The sequence below is a fragment of the Acromyrmex echinatior genome, chromosome 3 (genome assembly GCF_024713525.1).
Source record: "Acromyrmex echinatior isolate Ae372 chromosome 3, ASM2471352v2, whole genome shotgun sequence".
NCBI lineage: Eukaryota > Metazoa > Arthropoda > Insecta > Hymenoptera > Formicidae > Acromyrmex > Acromyrmex echinatior.
This window is the reverse complement of record NC_141854.1, coordinates 249232-271860: the sequence shown is the minus strand read 5'-3', so window position 1 is coordinate 271860 and position 22629 is coordinate 249232. Positions and strand designations below refer to the sequence as shown.

Genomic DNA, 22629 nt, shown 5'->3' with positions numbered 1-22629 from the left:
TGAAGTAGATTCATGAAAAGATTCCGTATCCTTTTGCTTATTCAAAGCCTTGTCTTTACTTCTTTATGTGTACCATTTCTGATATCAAACATTTATTACGAAGGTTCGCAATCTCTAATATTCTATCGCCGTTCTAATTAAAATTGTGGTTGCAATTAAGACGGTGGTCAGTAATGACAGATCCTGTTTTTTCCTTTATATCAGACATATGCTCTTGTAATCTCATTTTTAACTTTCTCTTCGTCTGATCAACATAGCTAGCATCACAATCATCATGAAATCTTATAAGCTACATCTTTATGGGAAAATGTATTCAGTAGATCTTTGCCTCTTTTTATGCAATGTTTCAAGGTGTTCGGAATGAAATACGCTAATTTACAATTTTGTTTAAGAGCAACAGGCATAAAACCTTCCAAGACCGATCTAACATAAAAAAATGTATAGAATTTATTAGTGTTTTTATTTTTTGATAAATAAACATTTTTATCTACAGTATTATTTCTATGAATATGATAATTTAATCTATTTGTATGTGAAAAAAATAAAATGAAAAGGGTAATCATTGTCTAAAAAAGATAATTTCAATAAAATTATTTTGTTGAAAGCAAGGATGAGATAGTAATAAAATTCTGTCAACTGTATACATAATAATATCCTCTTATGACAAATATGTAGGATGGTGAGAATGAAAATTGAGAAATCTGCCTGAAAAGGTTGGCTTATGATATCTGTCAAAAATAATTCTGTTCAATAACAATGGTCATGTCCAAAAAATTCATTCTCCCATTAAAATCTATTTCCATGGTGAATTGTAACGAATTAAAAATTCTTTGAATGTCATTCATAGTGTCAGAAGGAGCTGCCAGTATAATGTTATTAACGTATCGAAAATAGAAAAGAAGTTATAGGTAATCTTTCAATAACTAAGGTCTCTAGATCCTGTAGAACTATTTCCGTTATAATAAGAAATAAAGATGATCCCATAGGGGTCCCAAGAATCTGCTTATAATAATTATTGTTAAAAGAAAAAAAAGTGGAATTCAGAATAAAATGTAAAGCTATTAAGAATTTTTCCACGGTATAGTAGTATTGCGTGATATGTGATCCCATCTCTTAATAATGTTGTCAGATACCAATTCTATGGAAATATTGATAAAGAAAGATCACATCTAAAGAAATCAACGAATAGTTCACTAAAAATAAGTCCCATTTAATAATTTATTCACCAAATGAAAGCTGTTTTTCACCTGACTAAATGACTCAAGAATCATTAATGATTCTATGTACAATAAAAAAAAAGAGATAAGTCCATAATAAAATCCCCCATAGTCCCATATAATGGGCAATTAATGTTTGAAACAATAATTCTTAGCGGGTATTCAGCCTTATGAACTTTAGATAAGCCATAAGCTTTAGAGGTGATATCATCGATAGTAAGTAGTTTTAAATACGTCGAATTCTCTATAAACCCTTTATTTTTCCATCTAATAAGAATACAGCGTAGATCATTAGTCATGGCAGAGTACTTCTCTATTTTCACGTAAATATTACTATCTGAAAGAATCCTCTATTTTTTTAATATATTCAATTCTAATGATTTCTAATTATTTAATTAATTGAAATAAACTACATTACATACTATTATGTAATTTATTTCAATTAATTAAATCATATTTTTTTGTATGTGCACTCATTTTCAGTTGGAATTTTCCCGGGATCTCCCACAGGATCTTTGAAGTTGCATTTATTAGGTGTACAACTTTGCTTCCGCCGTTTTTTTCCGAAATTCGAGACTTTATTGTAAAAAACTGGTTATACATTTATGATTCAAAGTATTGTCCATCGTTGGCCACTACTTTCTCCCATCTTTCGGGCAGCGTACGAATCCCGCGTCGAAAAAACTGGTCATCTTTTGAGGCGATCCACGAATCGATCCAATTTTTTACTTCTTCATAAGATCGGAAGTGCTGGTCAGCCAGGCCGTGTGCCATTGATCGAAACAAGTGATAGTCAGAGGGAGCAACGTCTGAAGAATACGGCGGGTGAGGTAAGACTTCCCATTTCGAAGTATGTCTTGACCACTTTCGCAACATGGGGTCGAGCATTGTCATGCTGCGAAATCACTTTATCGTGTCTCTCGTTGTATTGCGGCCGTTTGTCTTTCAATGCTCGGCTCAAAGGCATCAATTGCATTCGAAACTGCCTGTGATTGTTTCAGTCGGTTTTAACAGCTCATAATATACTACGCCGAGCTGATCCCACCAAATACAGAGCATGACCTTGGAGCTGTGAATATTCGGTTTGGCCGTCGATGTGGAAGCATGGCCGGGAACTCCCCATTTTCTGCGCTTGAGGTTATCGTAATGAACCCATTTTTCGTCCCCAGTCACAATGCGATGCAGAAATCCCTTCCGTCTTTGCCTTTTAAGCAGCTGTTCACAAGCAAACAAACGCCGTTCAACATCTCTCGGCTTCAACTCGTACGGCACCCAATTTCCTTGCTCCTGAATCATTCCCATGATTTTGAGGCGTTTTGAAATGGCTTGTTGAGTCACTCCCAATGATCGTGCCAATTTTTTTTTATTTTGACACGAGTCTTGATCAAGTAATGCTTCCAATTCTGCATCTTCGAAAACCTTCTCTCTTCCACCGCTATGCCAGTCTTCGACGTCAAAATCACCGTTCTTGAAGCGTTGAAACCACTCACGACACGTTCTTTCACTAATAGCGGCTTCATCATAAGTATTTGAGAGCCTCAGCCGCAGATTTCTTCATATTGAAGCAGAAAATTAAAACCTCCCGCAAATGACGAGAATTTGGCTCGTAAACTGACATTTTCGAGAATAACTTTATGATGCAGACACAAATCGACTAATGTTTCTATGGGGTTATGTTGACAGATGCCCAAGTTTATTGTATGACGTCTATGATCTATTTCGACCACCACTTACCGCTAAACCCATCATAAGAAAACGGCGGAAGCAAAGTTGTATACCTAATAACTAGATTATAAAATGTTTTTAAAGATAGACAAAATTTTTTTACAGGTTCTGGAGTACATTGCTTTGTGATTGACTCAAGTCAAATGCTTCAATTTGACAATAAAAAACTCTTTATTAGAAAGTGAAATGAATACATAATAAAAAAACTATACTACATAATATGTAGGGGAAACTGAAATCAATAGAGACTATACTAGGGGTAAGTAATAATCGAGGATACGTTAAAAATAAAACACGCAAGATACGCGTAAACGTGTCTGAGCACGCAGCAATGACTGTCGCTCAGTCTGCTGTAACATCTTGTTGCAAACACATCTATGATAGAAGTTACGCTACAATTTTAAAAAATCATACACGTAAGTAAATATTTTATTCTTAAAGTTTTTTACAATCGTATATGTTTGTCGGAGATATTTGATTTCTATTTAGATAGTAAATGTAGTTCTTACTTAATAAAATCTAAGATTTTTTTGTTTATCTGTCTTTATTATCGTATACTGTTAATGTTTTTAAAAAATGAACGGATGGGGCTGTATAATAGGCTATGCCTCGTGACTCGTTTGAAGTCTATATGAATCATTTCACACAGTGACTCTTACAGTATTCAGTATTTTATTCCTTTAAAGAGATTTACCTCAGTGGTAAATGTCATAAGTTTAGTTCCGTCACGTCCAATCTCGATAAAAAGAGGCTCATTCGACGTGTTTTTGCGAAACGAACAAATTTAACAAAAAGAAGTATTATTCTACTCTGCGAAGCGAATGTTTGTGTTTAAAATATATTTTTATAAAAGTTTTATTAATACGTAGACAAAGATATAGCTTAAAATACATTAATCTTCATTTTAATAATCTTAATCAAATTACTCTATACCATTAGCCACGTTACTTCGGTCCTAAAACTAATCGACTCAAATGGAATGCATTAGAAAAATGCATTTTTTTTTCATATTATCAGTTTCTCCTTATTATTAAAATATTATTAAATAGTCAAATATATATAATAATAATAACTGATGTAGAATTCATTTTTTCGACAAATCTCTTAATTTCATCTGTAAAAATTCGAAATTGAAAAGTGAATCTATTAGCCCTCTGGTCTCCCTCTTTATTTCAATTAATTAAATAATATTTTTTTGTATTATGTACTCATTTCATTTTCTAACAGTTTTTTTTATCGTCAAATTTGATTTGAGTCAAAACCACAAAGCGATATACTTTAAAACTTGTAAAAAAATTGTTTCTATCCTTAAAAATGGTTTTTTTTATAATTACAATTAAATGCAACTTTTAAAGGACCTGTAGGAAGTCTCTGAAAAATTTCAATTAGATCTGGATGAACAGACCTACAATTTGAAAGAAGTGATGACTTATTTTAACTTGGAACCTTATTAAAATCGACCTTGTTAAAATCGAATTCGAAATTTGGTTATTTTTTCACATTAATTGAGCTGTATTTCTTAAGATATATATCATAAAGCTAAATGAATTATTGCATCATATTTAGCAACTAAAAAAAACATACAGTACCACATTTAAATCCGGATTAAGCTATTTTTGCATCAAATCAAACATGTATTAAGGAAAATCGAAACTTTGATTTAAAAATCGTTTACTAGCGAACTCTAAATCTTAATATTTTTTTATAAAAATCGATCAATGAATTAATGTCTTTGTAAGCCATACACTGGATCTTGGTGTGAAGTATTTCCTTTATTTAATTTCTCATACAAACTCCAAACATTTCGATACTAGTTCGGATCCTTTTCAATGTCAGAAATTTACATTCCTGAAATCGTTGTATATCCTGATACACTATACAATAATAAATGAAAGCATTACAATATATTGCTAATAAATACAGAACATTGCTTAATATTTAAATTAATATATGTACATAAAAATTTAATTTAACTTACATGAGTTTCGTCAAAGGTAATGAGAATGACATGTTAACATTTTAACATGTTAAAACGACAGTTATAATTCATTTAACAAATAAGCAATATGTATCGGTAAAATAACTAAACATAGATAAAGAAAACATTGAAAAGAGGAAGCTTTATTTGTTAATCAATAGGTTGTAAACGCTGTCTAACAGTTCAGTGTCAGTCAGTGTAAATTTAAATTATTTTTTTTTGTTTGCGAATAAAAATCATTTCCGAAATAAGATTTTATTACAGAACGTTGTTGTGTTCTCCAATTTATATGATTTTTGTGTTCACCTATCCTCGTTTTCAAAGTTACTCATCTGATTCACAGACGCATCACAATGCCCGCAATTCATTTTGTACACCACATTGTTATGGAGGATAGAAGGAAGTCTGTCTTTATGGATTCTAATAAATCTGCTCAACTTTTTTATCGACACCTTTGTATGCCATGCTAACTACCTTAACGCTTAATGAAATTCTTGATTTTATCAAAAATGCCTGTTATGTATAGTATTGTAAAAAATATTTGTTTCCTTTTTGTTTTTGAACTATTCTCTGCATTCTTGTCAGCATTACTGTTTCATACGTTAAATTTTTTATGTGGTCTTTTTTTGATGGAGAAAATCAACTCTAATAGGTATCCATTATTTAACAAGATTTTTATGATTTTATCAAAATTCTTTTCATGAAACTTTGATTTAAATAAAAAGAAGAGTGTGATAGTAACAGAACTCTATCTATCAAGCCCAACATTATTAGTATTTTTTTATTTATAGGATGCTGAGAATAAAAGTTCAAAAAACGCTCTGAAAATGTAACCTTCTGGTACCAATCATAAATGACCGAATCCTCTTTTATCAAGGTATTGATCCTCTTTTATCAATAACATCCAAAACGTTCAATCTGTCACCCCCCCCCCTCCCCTCCTTCAATGTAACTAGTCTCGGATGGTAATTGTTGAACATATTGCAAAGCTCGTCAATGTATGTCTTGTCAATTGCAAGAGCAATGTCATCCATGTAGCGTACATAAAACAAAGATTTGATTATTAATTTATTTAAAATGTCAGATTCTAAGTTTTGAAGGACTATATCCAATATTATTGGCCATAGCGGTGAAACCATAGACACACCAAATGTCTGTCTATAAGTTTTGTCATTGAAGCTAAAATAAGTAGAATCAAGAACCAAATTTATCCCATTTAAAAACTCCGTCTTAGTCAAACACGTGTTCGGTAAAGTCACTAGATTAACAAAGCATCGCAAATTGCCATTTTGGCTCCATGACGCGTAGTTATTCAAAACTTTAGCCTCTTTCGCAATTCTTACAATTTTCAACATAGCAACCGAGCATTTTCGTTAATAACAGAATCAGGTTCTTCTTCCAGACTCCTGTATGAATTTTCGACTTTTTAACAGAATCAGGTTAGGATAATATTTCGACGCTATTTGGTTCCAAATGCTAATTCAGTGAATTTTCTCATCGTGGTACTTTGTTAATCTAATGACTTTGATCGTTCGGTTGTATGAGATGCCATCTCTTGTTAATTCTCTCCATTACCAAATTTGTTGAAACGTTGGTAAAAAGAGATACTACTTCCAGAGAGAAGAGTGTGTCATTATTATCAATTTTGAGATTTTTTTATATGTTCTTAATGAATTGAAAACTATCTATATGACTATTGGCTGCTATTTTTTTAGAATATTGTAGAAACGCTAAGTTGTGTAAAAGACTTCCAATGAAGGAAACTATAATGCGCAACGGGCAAGGCTTATAAACCTTGGGAACACCATATATTCGTGGTAGAATTAGATTGGATGAGTTTAAATATTTATAATTAGACTGACTTATCATTTCTAAACTTCTCAATCTCTTCAACATATTTTTCAGATTAGTGATTATCTTATTCACCGGATTACGTGCAACTTGTATATAAGTATTGCAATCACTAAGCATTTCTTCCATTTTTTGATAAAAAAATTTATTCAAAGCCACAACCACGTTACCTTTGTCCGCGTGAGTAAATAGTATGTCTTGATTATTTTTAAATTTTTTAGTTTCATGAAAAAGAAACCCAATCTATTTTCCTATGAAAATTCTACCTAGTTTTATATTATTATTATTAATAGAATTTTATTATTATTAATAGAAGAATTTTATTTCTTATATCCATGATGTTAGGAATTTCATTTTTCTTGTATAATGTTCTATGTTTTTAATGAAATCTATGGTAGCAGACTACAACATTGCATATCGATAAACAAAAATTATCATCTGGTCGTAATAATGCCTGTACTTTATTCGGTATAGAAATATTAAACCAATTATGAAATTCACAAACCAATTGTTTTTAGGTTGCATTATGTCATAATTTATATCTAACGTGGGAGAAAGGGGGGGCAGGAGAGGGACGGGGAGAGACGGCGGGAAAGGGAGGAGAGAGGGAGGGAGAGACTAGATTGAAAATCAAAATAATTTAAATAGTTTTCGAAATTTTTCCTCAAATTTTGACACCTTATATCTTTGAAAAGAATAGCACTCGCTCGGATACACTAATGCGCACTACTGTATATTAAAGGCATTGTACACTGATCTAATCCGAATGTGAAACATTGTAAATGTAAACATTGTAAATTACAAAATACATTTTTATTATAGGTATTTGTAGAAAATATATAAAACTATCTGCGGTATAAAACGATGTATGACATTAAATGCAAACGTAAACTTTAATCACTAAGATTATTGACTGCGTTCAGAAAAAGCAGCTTTACAACTATTATAAAATTCTTTAATATGTTGAGCTTGCTCTTAGTTTTTCACTAATCGGGTCTAAATGTAATAAACGAATCATATTCATGAAAAAAATTTACAACAGGTGCTTTTTTTGGTGAATGCAGCCATTGATTAAACAAAGAATTGTTTTTATTGTTTTATAACTCCGCTACTTTTTCAATAAAACTTCGAGCTCTAAATTTCACAAGCCTGTAGTTTTTAAGCGAAGAAACGATCCATAGTTGGAAGGTCCTACATTATCAAACAGCACAATAAAGTGTATTGAGAATTTTGTGATTGAACTGTTTCTATTTACATTTAACACATTTTTTCATTAATTTGTGTAAGACGACTTTAATGCACTGAGTGCGCATTAGTGTGTATCCAATTGTTATAAATCGTTAAAAATTACGAACATAGCCGTATAAAGTTTTCGTTGTATAAATTTGTGTGAGAAATCACTCCTTAAAATCTTTTGGAATAGTTACTCTGTATATATATTTTATACATAATTTTGTATAAAATACATGTATAAAATACATGTAACATAACATATATGAAATATATGTTATACACATATAATTTCATTAAATGATTTCATAAAAATTAAGTAAAGATAGTAAAATAAAAATATCATATATCATTAAAAAAAAAATAAATTTGTTATTTTTTTTTATTGACATTCTCAAACAATTAAATCTGTCGAAAACAGATTTTACAAAGTATCTGCTATAGATTTTATCTGTAAAAAACCAATAAAAATATAACAAAATCAATTAACAGTATATGATAGAATACAAAACTGAACAGAATGCCATTTCGTAATCATTTAAGTGACACATTCCATTTTAATGATTACGAAATGATAGGTATTCTTTTACTCAGTTCTAAGTGTCGAAATATCAGTTAACATTGACAGAGAATGTTAATGCAAACTTAATGTCAGTCTGTTACAATATTTTATTTTGTATCTGTTAACAAATAACATATTATTAACATTTAACTTATAAGGTTAACTTATTCTTAGAAACATATGTTAATAAAATTATTATTATTGCAATTTATAATTAATAAATTGTTATATAGATTTTTATTTAGATAAAAAAATCATGTTTTACAGTGATTAAAAAACACTTAAATTATTAATATAATTAATTTTATAAAACTAATTATTTGTTTTTAAAAAACAATTTTTCAACTTTATTTTTATTGGCATAATTGCAAATTGTAATAAATATTTTTAATATACCTCGTGTGGCAATTTAGCTGGGCCAGCGCCAAAATTGATTGCTCCTTCACGACTTTCATCAGCCATTATTATATTTGCAGTTGACTCGTGTGACAAACAGTTAAAACAGATAAAAGTAGATGAGAGACAAACAAGTGGTATCAGGCAGCAATCGTTATCAAAGTTGATTTGTCTGATCCGTGGAGGTCTTTTCTTATCTGATTCTTCTATGTATTTTTTAATTTTCGAGATAGATGTAACTTATGAGACACGAAACGTCTGTGTTGAGTTTTTTATGGAGTAATTTATGTGTTCAACTGTACTAGGCGGACGGCATAAGCAGAAAACGGAAAAGCAGAAAGCGGAAAAGCAGTGGTCAATCAGAGCTGATAGTAAGTAGTACAAAAAGCTGAAATTGTAAACTACCAGCTAGAGTTTTGATGAGTTGCTGCTTTTCCGCTTTCCACTTTTCCGTCAAGGTGTGAACGCATCCTTAGGAAGTGCTGCCATGGGAACTTCGGAACGTTCATGATTGGTCGTGACTTCATTCCGCCGATTCCGTTCAGCTAAAATGTGTTTTCCTATATCCCATTGAGCGGAATTTGCGGAATGTGCAATTAGCTTTGATCAATCGCAAAAGTCTTCCAATAGATCGCTTTTATTAGATCTACCAGAATAGCGTTTGTCATTTGCTCGCATTAGATTGCGCATCCGCAAATTCCGCTCAATGAGACATAGGAAAATGAATTCCTGCGGATCGGAAATCACACATCATACAAGGACATTACTCCAATTTTGTTTTGTGTACTCATTTTGATTTTAATTTACATTTTCGCTTTTCTGTATATTACGTATACAATATTCGTGTTCAGGGGGTCAATTCTGTATCTTCAATCAAGATAAAAAATATATAATTGAGCAAATTTACTAGGTGTTGACCAATGAAATTATCAATATTTCTAGTAAATTTGCTCACTTTTGTAATTTTCACCTCGTTTCAAGATACAAAATCGATCCCCTGACTATTGACCTCCGTATTTATGGAGATTTAGGGTGAAATCACATGGTGCGGAAAAAGGCTGCGGAATAGAGAATGCATCATTGAAACAATTTGCGCTATTCGGAATAATATGGAATACCGCTGATTAGTTGCTTCTATGACGCATTCTCTATTCCGCAGTCGTTTTCCGCACCGTGTGATTTCACCTTTATTTATTTTCAGGGTTATGTATGTTCAGATTCCATCCGAGTGTTACCCAGGTATCACTTTATTCTTGTTATTTACTAGAGAGCCTATAATCAGAGTGGCGCTATGCAAGAAATGACATCATGTTTTAGCGAAATTCTGCGAGAGAAAAAGAGATATATGGTCTCAATCTATCCAACAGATTCAGTCAGTTTTAGAGTTAGGTGCACCAGCATTGAACGACATAGATACGTAAAGGTACATTGATAAAGTTATCGAATTTATTTTAGAAATATGGTTGGATGTACAATACCGTTTTGCAACAATTCATTAAAAAAAGGATATGTTATGAAAATAATTCCGAAAGAACGCCGAATGAATTGGTTAAAGAGTATAAATGGCAAATATAAAAATTGGACACCGTCAAAAAATTCATCTGTATGTGAGGTAAAGTAATTTATTCTTTATAAATAATGTATTTAAAATATTAAAATAAAAATGTAACATAAAATATACACATTGATTATAATATTTGAAGACACGGTAGTGTCTTGGCACTAAGTATATGTATAGTCACATTGGTTACGAATTTAATTCTTTCTCTTTTTGTCGTAATTTTTTCAATTATATATCATTGCATTGTGAGTCTAAATCAAATAATATGATAATTACGATATTTAATATATAATATTTTATGAAATGGTATATACATATATAATATTTTTCTAAATTTTTGATTTCTTTTATATTATTACAGATGCATTTTGCTCCTAAAATGTGGGAACAGAAAATGAATAATAAACTAGCGCATTTAATAGCGCAAATAATGTGCAATAAATAACGTTTTGTATAAAGTAATGTGCAATATTACAAAATGTACAATATTGCAATAGTACAAAATAAATGAAATTTTATAATAAATAATATTGGGTCATCTAAAAAGTATCCGCGGTTTTTTGTCACTAGATGTGTGTTGATGGTTATATATCTAGTGACAAAGTACCGCGGATACTTTTTAGATGACCCAATATATTATTTTATATACAATATTTATTTACTGTCATTTTTTAATTTGTCACAATTTTTGAGCATTTTTTAGCATGAATTCAAAATTTAGAAAATAATGCGTTTAAAAAACTGGAGGGAATGGCTAAAACATGGCGGACCAATCACAAGTGATATCCGTATGGCGTCACTCTGATTGTAGGCTCTCTAGTTATTTACGAATGTTAAACAAGAAAGACATAACACTCAGAAAACATAACATCCAGGGAATCCAAACACGTCTCGGCATGTTGATTAATCATGCTTGTGAGAGACAATTTTTTCCGTTTAAACCAGCTTAACCTTGTTAGCTAACAAGGTTAGTTTTTATAAGTATATGAACATGCACACGCACACATGCAGGCATTGGCGGAATCCGCAAAAGAAATAAATTTGCATAACAGAAAACAGCGGAATCAGCGAAATGAAGCCACGACCAATCACGAACGTTCTGCAGTTTCCGCATATTTGCAGTCAGTATTGCCAGATACCAGCAAAGATTTTCCTGTTGACATATAAAAATCTCCCTAGTTTTCCCTATTTCTCTTTAAAAATTCATAAAATTTCTCGTTTTTCCCAAAATTTTTTGCTAATTTCTCTTATTTCTCTTAAATTCTCAAAAATTTCCGTTTTTTCAAATTTTAGTTTTTTACAAATTTTATTAAAATAAAATCATAAATTATTTTTTTTATTAATGTATTAATTTGGAATTATCCATATAATAAATATAAAATAAAACATACATATTATATGGAAAATATATAATAATAAGCATGTTGTAAGAATACCAGGGGACTTATTACGGGGGACTTGAAACGAAGTGAAAATTACGAAAGTGATCAAATTTTCTAGAACATTTATAACCTCATTGATTAACACCTAGTGAATTTGCTCATTTTTGTAATTTCCATTTCGTCTAAAGAACCATAATAAGCCCCCTGGTATTCCGTTCCCGTGGTTGCGGTGAATTTAGGCAAAAATTGGATTGACTATTCCAATATGCCAGTGCTATTATATTCAGGAAAGTCAATAGGCAAAAATTTGATTGGTTGTTTCCAGTATTGCTATTACTGTTATATGCAACGGAATACCTAATATCTTTATATCATGATGATAAGTACTATAAATTAATGAATAATATATTTTATTGTGCAATATTAAAGAAATAAATAATGCGTATTGTTTTAACATAAGTCTAATACGGCATCTACAATGGAAGTCGTATCGGTTGTGAAATCTGAGAGTGCCGTTCCATGTATACGGAATCGGAACGACGGAACGGATTTGTTACTAGAAATTTTTAGATCATTACAATGCCGTTCCATAAGAAGTTTTTCTACCCTTTCCATGTAACCGGAAAAAAAAGAGTCGGAATGTCATCTCGGTCGCAAGTTAATTTGCTTAATTTAATCAATATTTCGTTATTTTAATGCGACTAAAGCATTAATATGCATAATTTGTGTAATTATCTTACCTATAACATTACTTTGAATACTCAAAAATACTAAATTATAAGAGTGAGATATATTTCGTTACTAAAATTCCATTGCATTCCGGCTACATGAAACGGGTAGAGAAAATTTTTACGGAACGGAATGGTTCAGCTGAGTTGGTTGAATTTAAAAATTGAAACAAATATTCAGAAACCTTTTTTTTTTTAAATCTACAACGATGGATGAAGAAGTAGTGTTATCTGTAATGTTAAAATTATTGAAATGCAAGAAATATGCCAAGTTGGCGTGCTATTTAAGAGAATATGAAAATTGTATTTTGCTTATAATATTTTATTACAATATCAAAAATATATACACGAAAATAAAAATTTTGGGTACGGCCAATGTTTACAAAGAATGAGGCGTTTTCAAGGCGCAAGTGACAATTTAGTCGTTGGAATGCAAACCGATCGTGAGAAGTTCTTCAATTACTTTAGAATGACATCGGTATTATTTGAAGAACTATTGGCATTAGTTGGACTACGTATATATAAAATAAAAATATATCGTATTGAAAAATAAGTAATATAATTATTATTAATTTTCTTCTTCAAAGTTGTCAAATTCTCAACCATCAACAATAGCCGAATCGACATAGCCTGCAATCGACATAACATTCCGTTGATTCCATATCGTCTCTATATCGTTCCGACCATGATTCCGGTAGTTCCGATAGTAGAGAAACTTCTTACAGAACGGAATGCTAGTGAACTGATTTCTAGTAAGAAATCCGTCCCGTCGTTCCGATTCCGTGTACATGAGACGGCATCTTCAGAGAATCATTTCAAGGATTAAATTGTCACTTGCGCCTTGGTGCCACTCCAGCAAACGAGAATGGATCGAAATGAATTGAAATGAATTCAGATTTTCAGAAATATTGAATCATGAATGTTAAAGTGAATGTTTTTCAATCCTGAATGCATTTTTATTTATTTATAGGAATTGCATGGAGCATATCTCTATGCCTTTCAATCTAAAAATAATATTAGCTTTTTCTGTGTAAAACAACACAAATTGTGAATAATGTTCAATTCAAAATTTTGAATAGGAAATACAGTTTTTCAATCCAATTGCATCCAATTGAATTTAATTGAATCTAATTGAATCCAATTAAATCCAAAAAAAAGTATTTAATATATCCATTCGGATAGAAAAAAAATTTCAATTCATTTTAATCCATCCTCGTTTGCTGGGATCTTATTCTGTGTAAACATTAACTGTATCCAGAATTTTCGTTTTCTTGTATATTTCTGCTATTGTAATAAAACGTTATAAGCTAAATAAAATTTTCACACACTTTTAAATATTGGAATAGCATACCAACATTTCTTGCCTTTTGCAATAATTTTAACATTAGTAATAACGTTACTTCTTTATCCATCGTTGTAGATTTACAAAAAAAGTTTCTGAATATTCGTTTCAATTTTTAGATTCAACCAACTCAGCTGAACATGCCATTTCGTTCCATAAAAATTTTCTCTACCCATCCCATGTCGCCGAAACGCAATGGAATTTTAATAACAAAATATATTTCACTCTTATAATCAGTATCTTTGAGTATTCAAAGTAATGTTATAGGTAAGATAATTGCACAAATTATGCATATTACTGCTTTAGTCGCATTAAAATAATGAAATATCGATTAAATTAAGCAAATTAGCTTGCGACTAAGGCGACATTCCGTCTCCATTCTGTTTCCATTCCGTTCCATCTGGGACGAGTAGAGAAATTTTTTACGGAACGGAATTGTAGTAAACTCAATTTTCTAGTAAGAAATCCGTTGTTCCGATTCCGCGTACATGGAACGGCACCCTCAAGTCTAAGGTCGAAATCAGACTATGCATTGAAGAATGAGATTGAAGATTGAAAGATTGAAATTTGATCAATCAGAACAAAAGGAACCAAAACTCCTTTGTCCTCATTGATGAAATTTCAATCTTTAATCTTTAATCTTATTCTTCAATGCGTAGTCTAATTCCGGCCTAAGAAAACTAACCAATCATAATTGAATATGAGAAGCTTATGTCACATACAAAAACGTAAGGTCGTAAGCCGTAATGAACGAATTGCTCAATCACGGTAGAGACTGTATGACCGCAGTAGCGAATCCAATCTTACGATTTCCTTATGTCTTACGGCCTTACGTTTTCGTATGTGCCATGGACTTAATTGATTGGTCAATTTTCTATGACTTAAGATTTTACTACTGCTACGACTTCTATTGTAGACTCCGCATTAGAAATCAGACTAGTAAGATTAGTAATTAACATAAATGTTCCATACATAATCTATCTTAAACGGATACATATTTTTAGCATAAATTTAATTTCAGAAATCAATCTAGTAAGATTAATAATCAACATAAAATGAGTAACTCCATATCTATCTGTAAAAAATATTGGGTCATCTAAAAAGTATCCGCGATACTTTGTCACTAGATATATGACCATCAACATACATCTAGTGACAAAAAACCGCGGATACTTTTTAGACCCAATATATGTTTTAACAAAATTTTGATTTACTGTTAAAAATCCCTAAATTTTAACTTGTTTTCACAAAAAAAAATCCCTTTTTTCTTATTTTTTTTTTCTTGTAAGAAGCTCCGCACAATTAAAGGAACAAAGAACAGAGAATAAGAATTTCAACCTATCAGAAATCATATATTGTGGAATATGCAGTTTCTGATAGGTTAAAGTTCTTATTCTCTGTTCTCTGTTCCTTTCATTATGCGGAGCCCCTAATTCTCCCTAGATTTCGGGAAATTCACTAGCATCTGGCAACACTGCAGTTCTGCATCCTATGGGAGCGCACCCTGAGTCATAATTCGTAATATTGGGTCATCTAAAAAGTATCCGCGGTACTTTGTCACTAGATATATGATCATCAACACACATCTAGTGACAAAAAACCGCGGATACTTTTTAGATGATCCAATATGTACGTAATACTAATGGCTTCTGTACACTGGACGTAGAAACGCTTACCGTGCGGTAAAATGAGACGCAGTAATCAATGAACATATTAGGAGCTGTAAGTTTATTGGCTACCGCATCACATTTTGCCGCGCGGCAAATGTTTCCGCGTCCAGTGTGCAGAAGCCATAACTCATTTCGCGAAGAAAGCCGTCGCCAAAGAGGATAAGATAGAGTGGAACCGCTCATAAGAACCCAATAATAAATTTCGTATCGAGTTTCAGCGCTCTCGGTGATTCAGTACCGAATTAACTCAGTGATCGCGCCATATTTGAATGATATAAACGCATTGAATGATATAAACTCAATCAAAAATACTTATTACTAGATTGTGTGATCGGGTCAAATACATTATTAAATTTCCTGTAAAAATTAATTATAAATATTTATTATAAAATATAGTTTCATACATACACATACATATATTTACAACAGTAAATTCCCAGAGTGTTTCCCAGATAACACTTATGTTACATAAGATATCTAAAAGATATCTAAAAGTCTTTCACATGTTTTATGTCTATAAAATGTCTAAAAGATATTTTATAGATATTTCTAATGTAACATAAGTGTTATTCGTATATAATTTTTTCTTTTTTGATTTCTACCGCTTTGTTAGATCTTTTTTCGAAATATTTCAATTCTTGTCGAATGAACCTCGCTTCCCAATGACAGCGAATTATCATAAAATTTTTTTGAAATGCGGTTGTTGCTTCATCGCTACATAATGAATTTGCGGACAACAGTTTCGATTGAATGCCATGAGATTCTTACAAACGTTCTTACAGTGAAGCATATTGCGAATGGTCGAATCGAGGTGTTGTTCTTTCGTCTATATCTTTTTAAAAATTTCGTGTTTAACATGAATTAATCCTTTGGAATGTTCGTATTATTTGCAAATGGTGAATGCCTTATACTCCTGAAAATTATTATCTTCGTCGATTTGCGACATGCTTTTGTATAATCTTGTTTAGAAAAAAATTTTTTACATAAATACCCTGATATGTAATAAACGGAATTTAACCGGTTGAATTCTTCGCATTCATTTTCAACGTAATTAACTTAAAAATTTATAGTTGACGATATCAAATTTGTTTCTGTATTTGTTTCAAAATTATTCTTTTTACTAGCGATATTTTTGAACGATGAAAGTTTAAGAAAAATATTATTTTTATTAATCTCGCAGTTTGTTAATTTCGAGATTTTTGATTGTGTTATTAATATATGTCGTATGCCATGTTCGAATTGACGCGGAGACGGATTCACATTACAACCGTGTTGTTGCCTGATGACTGCAAATAAATTTTCTAATGGATTTTGATTTAATCTTCGAGTACGCAATTCATGAACGCCGTAATTTTGATCTAAATCTTCAAACAATTCCAATATTCCTCGAGCTGTCATGCGGAGTCCTTTTAACCGTGGTCGTTTTCTCTAAGTTATGTACTGTTTTTAAAATAAACTCTCTGTGTGGAGAAGTTTGCGAAATCGCGTAATTTAATTTATTACGGAAAGTTTCCTTTTTAAGCGAAGAATTCAGTGTATCAAATAACATATCCATGTCTAAGATAAATTGGGTCGTCCGATCATTTTCAAGAAACTTCTCGGGGTACATTGTCATTATAAACAAACATGGCTATATGCACGGATTGTGAAAAGATTTGTGCAGTCAACCAAACATTCATTTTTGAAAAATGCGTTAATTTTATATGATTATCTGTTATTTTCAGAATCAAACTGAGCGGATATACTGTTTCGATAAGTCGAAAATTTTTTTAATTGTTGCCCAGCACACATAACAGTCTAGATATTTCAAAATTTTAGTCATTACATTATTTCGAAGCGATTTGATCAAGTGCGATAGATCATTAGGAAGATTTTATGTCTAAATCTTCCAAAATATGTTTTGTTTTCGGAAATATTAAATTTCTTAATCCTTGATTTCGTGACTCTTGATCGCAAATAATGCTTTTGACGATTAAATTTGATTGTAGAATCAATAATTTTATGCTTACTATCAGAATTGCCTACGCTGCTTAGGAACCAATATCCAACTACTTCTATTGATCCAAGTGATTATTGCAACTAATGTTGATGTTGCTACTTGCGATTGCCTATTGGTTCCATCATCTGCAACTCCACTAAATTGATCTTTATTTGGATTATAATGGATTTCGGAAGAGAGGCTGATTTCGTCGAATAAGACGGATACCTCTGTCCTTCAAAGTCTCTGTCCTATTCTTAAAAGTATTACTGAATTCGTCAAAAATTTTATTCCACCCGGATATATTGGAAACATCTTCTGATACTCTCGGAGACATCTTTCCAAGAGTAAAATTAATATCTTTTGTAATAATCAGTAGGTTTTCAGCGATTGGAAATATTGTATATAGACAAAGCTATGTTTTTCAATTCGTTGGAGTACTATCTATTATTTTTAGACCGTTTATTGAGCAATAATTGGAAAAATAGTATTTCGGCTGGCTTTGATAGAAGAGAAGAAGCATCGTATATTAATTCTCTAATTTTAGCTTTCCTATTCCGATATTGCGTTTTAAACGGTTTACCTTACTTTGCAGAGCTAAGATAGTCCTCTTTTGTATACGAAGGCGAAGAGACTTAGGAGTGAGTATGATCTTTGGATAAGTACTCTTTCCTTGATCGGCGATTGAAAGCAAGTGTGGCGATGAAGGATTATCTATAAAATATTTATTTACTTATACAATCATTGTTAAGTCATGTAGTTCCATCAATTTATCTACAATTACATTTATATATATAATACTATTACGTCCAAACCCTGGTAAATTTTGGTCGAGGAGACAATGAGAGAGAATGGAGAGGGTGTGGAAGGACGACTCAATCTCACAGGTATACGCGCGGAGACGAATGCACCTAAGTCGTACGCACCTTTTCAGTCCCGGAATGTGGGTCAACGTCCGAAGGGACGCTATGACACCTGTTCCGTTGGACAGTGCGAACGTCGGTCCTACTACTTTGGGTCAAGGAACTTAATCCTTTTGATCCGGAACTGGACCTCGTGCGATTCGCACGAAATCGTATTCGAGGGAAATAAATGCGAGAGGTGATTTTAATAAATGACAGGGAAATACCTTATGTTACGTTTATTAACAATAAAATAAAATAAAAATATTACATATATAAACTTCTTCCATCCCTTTTTTTATTCTATAAAAATATAATTAACCTTATGGGTGTGTGTGTGTGTTGGTGTATGGAGAGGAGAAAGAGTTAGCGAGTATGGGAAGCAAGGAAAGTGTTGCAGGAGCACATCGGGATGACTTATTATAAAGGACGGTGTAAGGTGTGGGATTTCCGGGGGTGTACATGATGACTAGTCTGTCCCCTTCGTAGGAGGGGGACGTAAAAACCGGAACATCCGATCCCAGTCGATCGGCTCGGGATTTAGTCGAAATGGGAGGGGCGGGAGTTGATCCGAAGGAGGAAGAGAGAGTGGGAATTCTTCTTCGTGAGGAGGAGGGGCAGGGAATCGTTCCTCGAGAGGAGGAGGGGAATAACCAAGGATTTCTTGGATATCGAGATCAATAACAGGAGGAGATTCAACGGTTGTGTTGGTGAGTAGGAGATTTCTGCGAATTGTTCGCCAGTCAATTGTGGCGACGCGATTGTGGATGGCCCTGGGGAACGGTTTCGTCTACTCCTCCGGTTATAGGGGGGTCGTCCGCGTTTCTTGATAGTACGCACTACAAACCGATGAGTTAAAATTGAAGTGCGTTCGTTGGAAACGCGTGTATATGTATTCATGCACAGTGAATGGGTTTTTCCATGTGGGGAAACGCGAGGGTGGACTGGAAATAATTATGACTTACTAGTAGGTGTCCCCAAGATATCGGATAGGTTCCGGTGGATGACTCGTCGAAGGAGATCCGTCGTCCGCGCAGAGCGTCAGAAGGGCAGTCGCAGTGGGGTACGCTCAATGATTCCAGTACCGATTTGCCCACAACTTCGCGCTCGCATGGAACCGCGAACTGGCGTGAACTGAGTTAGCTTGATTTTCGTACTGACCGCAACAATAGTTTGGATCGCGAACTTCACTGACGTGGACCGGGTGCTTTAAAATTCTGTACTGATGCTCTGCGCTTCTGCGGGATCTCTATTTATACCCCGAAAAAAGAGCATTGTGCCCTTTGTCTAGGATGTAAAAGTTAGTTGCAATGTCACGCGAGATTTACGATTTTTATAACGTTCTATCATTGATCTAAAGTACATCGTTAGAGTAGTTTCGAGAAGAAGAGAAAGTGATTTACGATTTTCCTTAAAGAGCCAAGATTATTCCGAGACGGATTCTGTTATTCTCGCGGAAAATACGGCTAGGTAAACAAATGGTAAACCGTGCACAAATAGATTTTCGTGCAGGGCTATTATTGTTTGATTTTATATAACGCTCCTGTGGGAAGTTATCCTATGCGTTTTATGATTTTTTAAGTGCAACGTAGCGCCTGTTTCCTAAAATGAAATTGTTAGTCAGCCTCGAATGACAAAGCCTAGATTTTTCTATTACGTGACCTCGGTGCATTAATGTCTTTTGCAATCTTGTCTCTTTTAGAGCCTACATTAAGGTTGTTATTCCTTCCGGATTGATTGGCATTTACGACTTTTCGCGGAAAAGTCCGGTCCTTCTTTTCAATTCTATCAGACCATTATCAGAAGGCTCCGCTCAAGTCTCGCAGACGTCAACCATAGTCGCGACGTGGAGCCGAAGAAAAAAATCGTGGCGTCTGTAGGAACAATACAATTACATTTATTTGTACAATTATATGATATACACTTAAATAAATAAATTCAGACATAATTGAGACATATTGAGATATATTGAGATGATTAATGGATGCTTCCCATTTAATGACACAAATCAATACAAATTGACACAAGCATCATTCTATCCTTTTTTAATATTCAATAAGATTAAGACTGAGTTCCACTCAACGCTCGCAACGCTCGCGAGCATCGTTTATCCTTGTTTAACATTTCATAAATGACAAAGATAAAATAATTTCACAAGCGTTGTGTGTGAGCGTTAAATGGAATGCAGTCATAGGAAGGGTTTATATTGGCCGTAATCGCCATATGCTGTAATCTGTAAAAATTGACCAATCACCTTCGAGTATTTCTTTCTTACGAATGAGAGAATACTTGATTGTGATTAGTCAATTCTTACAGATTACGGCATATGGTTACGGTCAACATAAACGCTCCCATAAGCTTATGTCAACTTGTGTCATTAAAGTTGCGTTTACTTTGGCACTTACGACGCTTGTGAGCATCAATTGTTATTAAATTATTTAATATTTAACGAACAAGGATGAAACGATGCTTTAAAGCGTTGCGAGCGTCAGAGCAAACATCCATCATATGTAAAAATGTATATAAAGTTTCTATACCATTTATCTTAATTATATAAACTTAATTACAGATCTTACAAAGTCGATCCCCATTATAATCCGAGGCAACGTAACATCGACACGTAAATTGTTTCATATTCTACGATTCGTAAAGCCAAGAAATAAGTAGGAATTTTATTATCGTAGTACATTTATCTATACTAATTAAGATTACTTAATGAGTATAGATTTTTACTTATCATTAACTACTACTTTGCATGTGATGGCACATCAATGTCAATTTGAATGCGAGTTTTTTTTTACTATTAGGAGTACAAATAAGTTCGTGCGGTTTTGAAAGAGATGGCGTAACTACTGTTTCATTCCACCGTTCCGTATTTCTAAGTATGCGTTGGATAGCTGTCATTAGTAGGTATTAAGTTCAGTATGTGTCATTTGTTCGAATTGTAAACAACAATATTTTTACTTCGTCAAATATGTCGAACTTTGTACCAAATAAAGTGTTTTTGCGGGGAGTTTTACTGCATTACTTCAATATGAAGAAAAGTGCTGCCGAAAGTCATCGTATTTTAGTGGAAGTTTATGGTGACCATGCTCTATCTGAGCGAACGTGTCAGAAGTGGTTTGCACGGTTAAGAGTGGTGACTTTGACTTGGAAGACCAAGAGCGTGCCGGATGTCCAAGAAAGTTTGAAGACGCAGAATTAGAGGCATTACTCGATGAAGATCCATGTCAAACGCAAGAAGAGCTTGCATTATCATTGGAAGTGACTCTGATTACATTGTAACCGGTTTTTCACAATAAAGCCCCAAATTTTGAGAAAAAACCGCACGAACTTATTTGTACCCCTAATACTTTGAATTGTCATGCATGATCTGTTAGTAATATTATGTATATAATGAGTACACTTGTATATAATGATTGTATGTAAAATCCAATTGATAATCCTATTGCACATCATAAAAACATGAACAACAAAACTATAAGAAATTAAATGCATTATGATGCTCACCATGTAATGATTCAGGTTTCTTGATTGAATTGGTAGTAACTTTGCTTGTATCAATTGACGTAGTTGAGTCGATTGCATCAGGTGAAAGTACAAAGATAATCTGATTAAAGAAACTTTTATTTGTTGGCTTCGACTTGATTTTACCTGCACAATAAGATAAAGTGTACATACATATAAGTTTCAAAATTTGATAAGCTTAAATAAACATTACCTTAAATAAACTTTTATTACTGAAAAAATTTTAAAAATGTTAAATGTTACCATTGACATAACCTGTTGAGGATTTTAATGTTGGAATACTGCCTATTATTAATAGTGGTCTGGGATATTTTTTTTAGAAAATACGCGTCTTCGAAATGCAAATTGCATATCCGAAAGTTGCTGGAATTGTAGCAACCTAGCATTTGGTGGTACAAATTCTAACCGTTTCAAACGCTTGCAATTATAATGATTGATTTTCAAATAATAAAATGATAATTTTAAATAACATTCAATGTAACATTTTATAGATTAAGTTTCTTTAATTTACTTACGTTTCATGGTGTTTTGGCAAAAAGAAAAATAATGCATTCTTACCCAGCAAACGAGAATGAATTA

General features: G+C 32.6%; 2 protein-coding genes, 1 long non-coding RNA gene and 1 pseudogene across 10 annotated transcripts in view; 1 reads left to right on the top strand and 3 right to left on the bottom strand.

Moving 5' to 3' along the window:
- LOC105143685 (phosphoserine aminotransferase) overlaps positions 1–9317 on the bottom strand; it is a 202445-nt gene extending 193128 nt beyond the window's left edge. Inside the window, exon 1 of one of the 2 annotated variants that reach the window (XM_087404021.1) lies at positions 8960–9317. In XM_087404021.1, coding sequence (XP_087260147.1) covers positions 8960–9018 — 59 coding nt within the window. In that variant the 5' untranslated portion in view covers positions 9019–9317. The remainder of the gene's footprint in view (positions 1–8959) is intronic. The other variant, XM_087404020.1, reaches the window with a different exon arrangement.
- On the top strand, positions 3262–12153 carry LOC147910065 (uncharacterized). Of its 7 annotated transcripts, none has more exons than XM_087404026.1 (5): positions 3262–3358; positions 10161–10198; positions 10277–10343; positions 10415–10571; positions 10882–12153. In XM_087404026.1, exons 2-5 carry the CDS (start codon positions 10165–10167, stop codon positions 10963–10965), a joined length of 342 nt encoding a protein of 113 aa, XP_087260152.1. In that variant the 5' UTR covers positions 3262–3358; positions 10161–10164; the 3' UTR covers positions 10966–12153. The 7 variants fall into 7 exon arrangements, 5 of the variants coding, with proteins under 5 accessions (XP_087260152.1, XP_087260154.1, XP_087260153.1 ...); XR_015544398.1 differs by having other exon boundaries at positions 3268–3358; positions 10277–10331; XM_087404027.1 differs by lacking the exon at positions 3262–3358 and adding an exon at positions 9199–9330 and having other exon boundaries at positions 10277–10331.
- Positions 12154–15293: 3140 nt separating this feature from the next.
- LOC147910063 (uncharacterized) lies at positions 15294–22536 on the bottom strand (annotated as a pseudogene).
- LOC147910064 (uncharacterized) lies at positions 18747–21198 on the bottom strand. The gene is made up of 2 exons (XR_015544407.1): positions 21099–21198; positions 18747–20396 (listed from the first exon to the last, which is right to left on the bottom strand). It is a non-coding gene; the product is annotated as an uncharacterized LOC147910064 (long non-coding RNA).
- Positions 22537–22629: the final 93 nt, after the last annotated feature.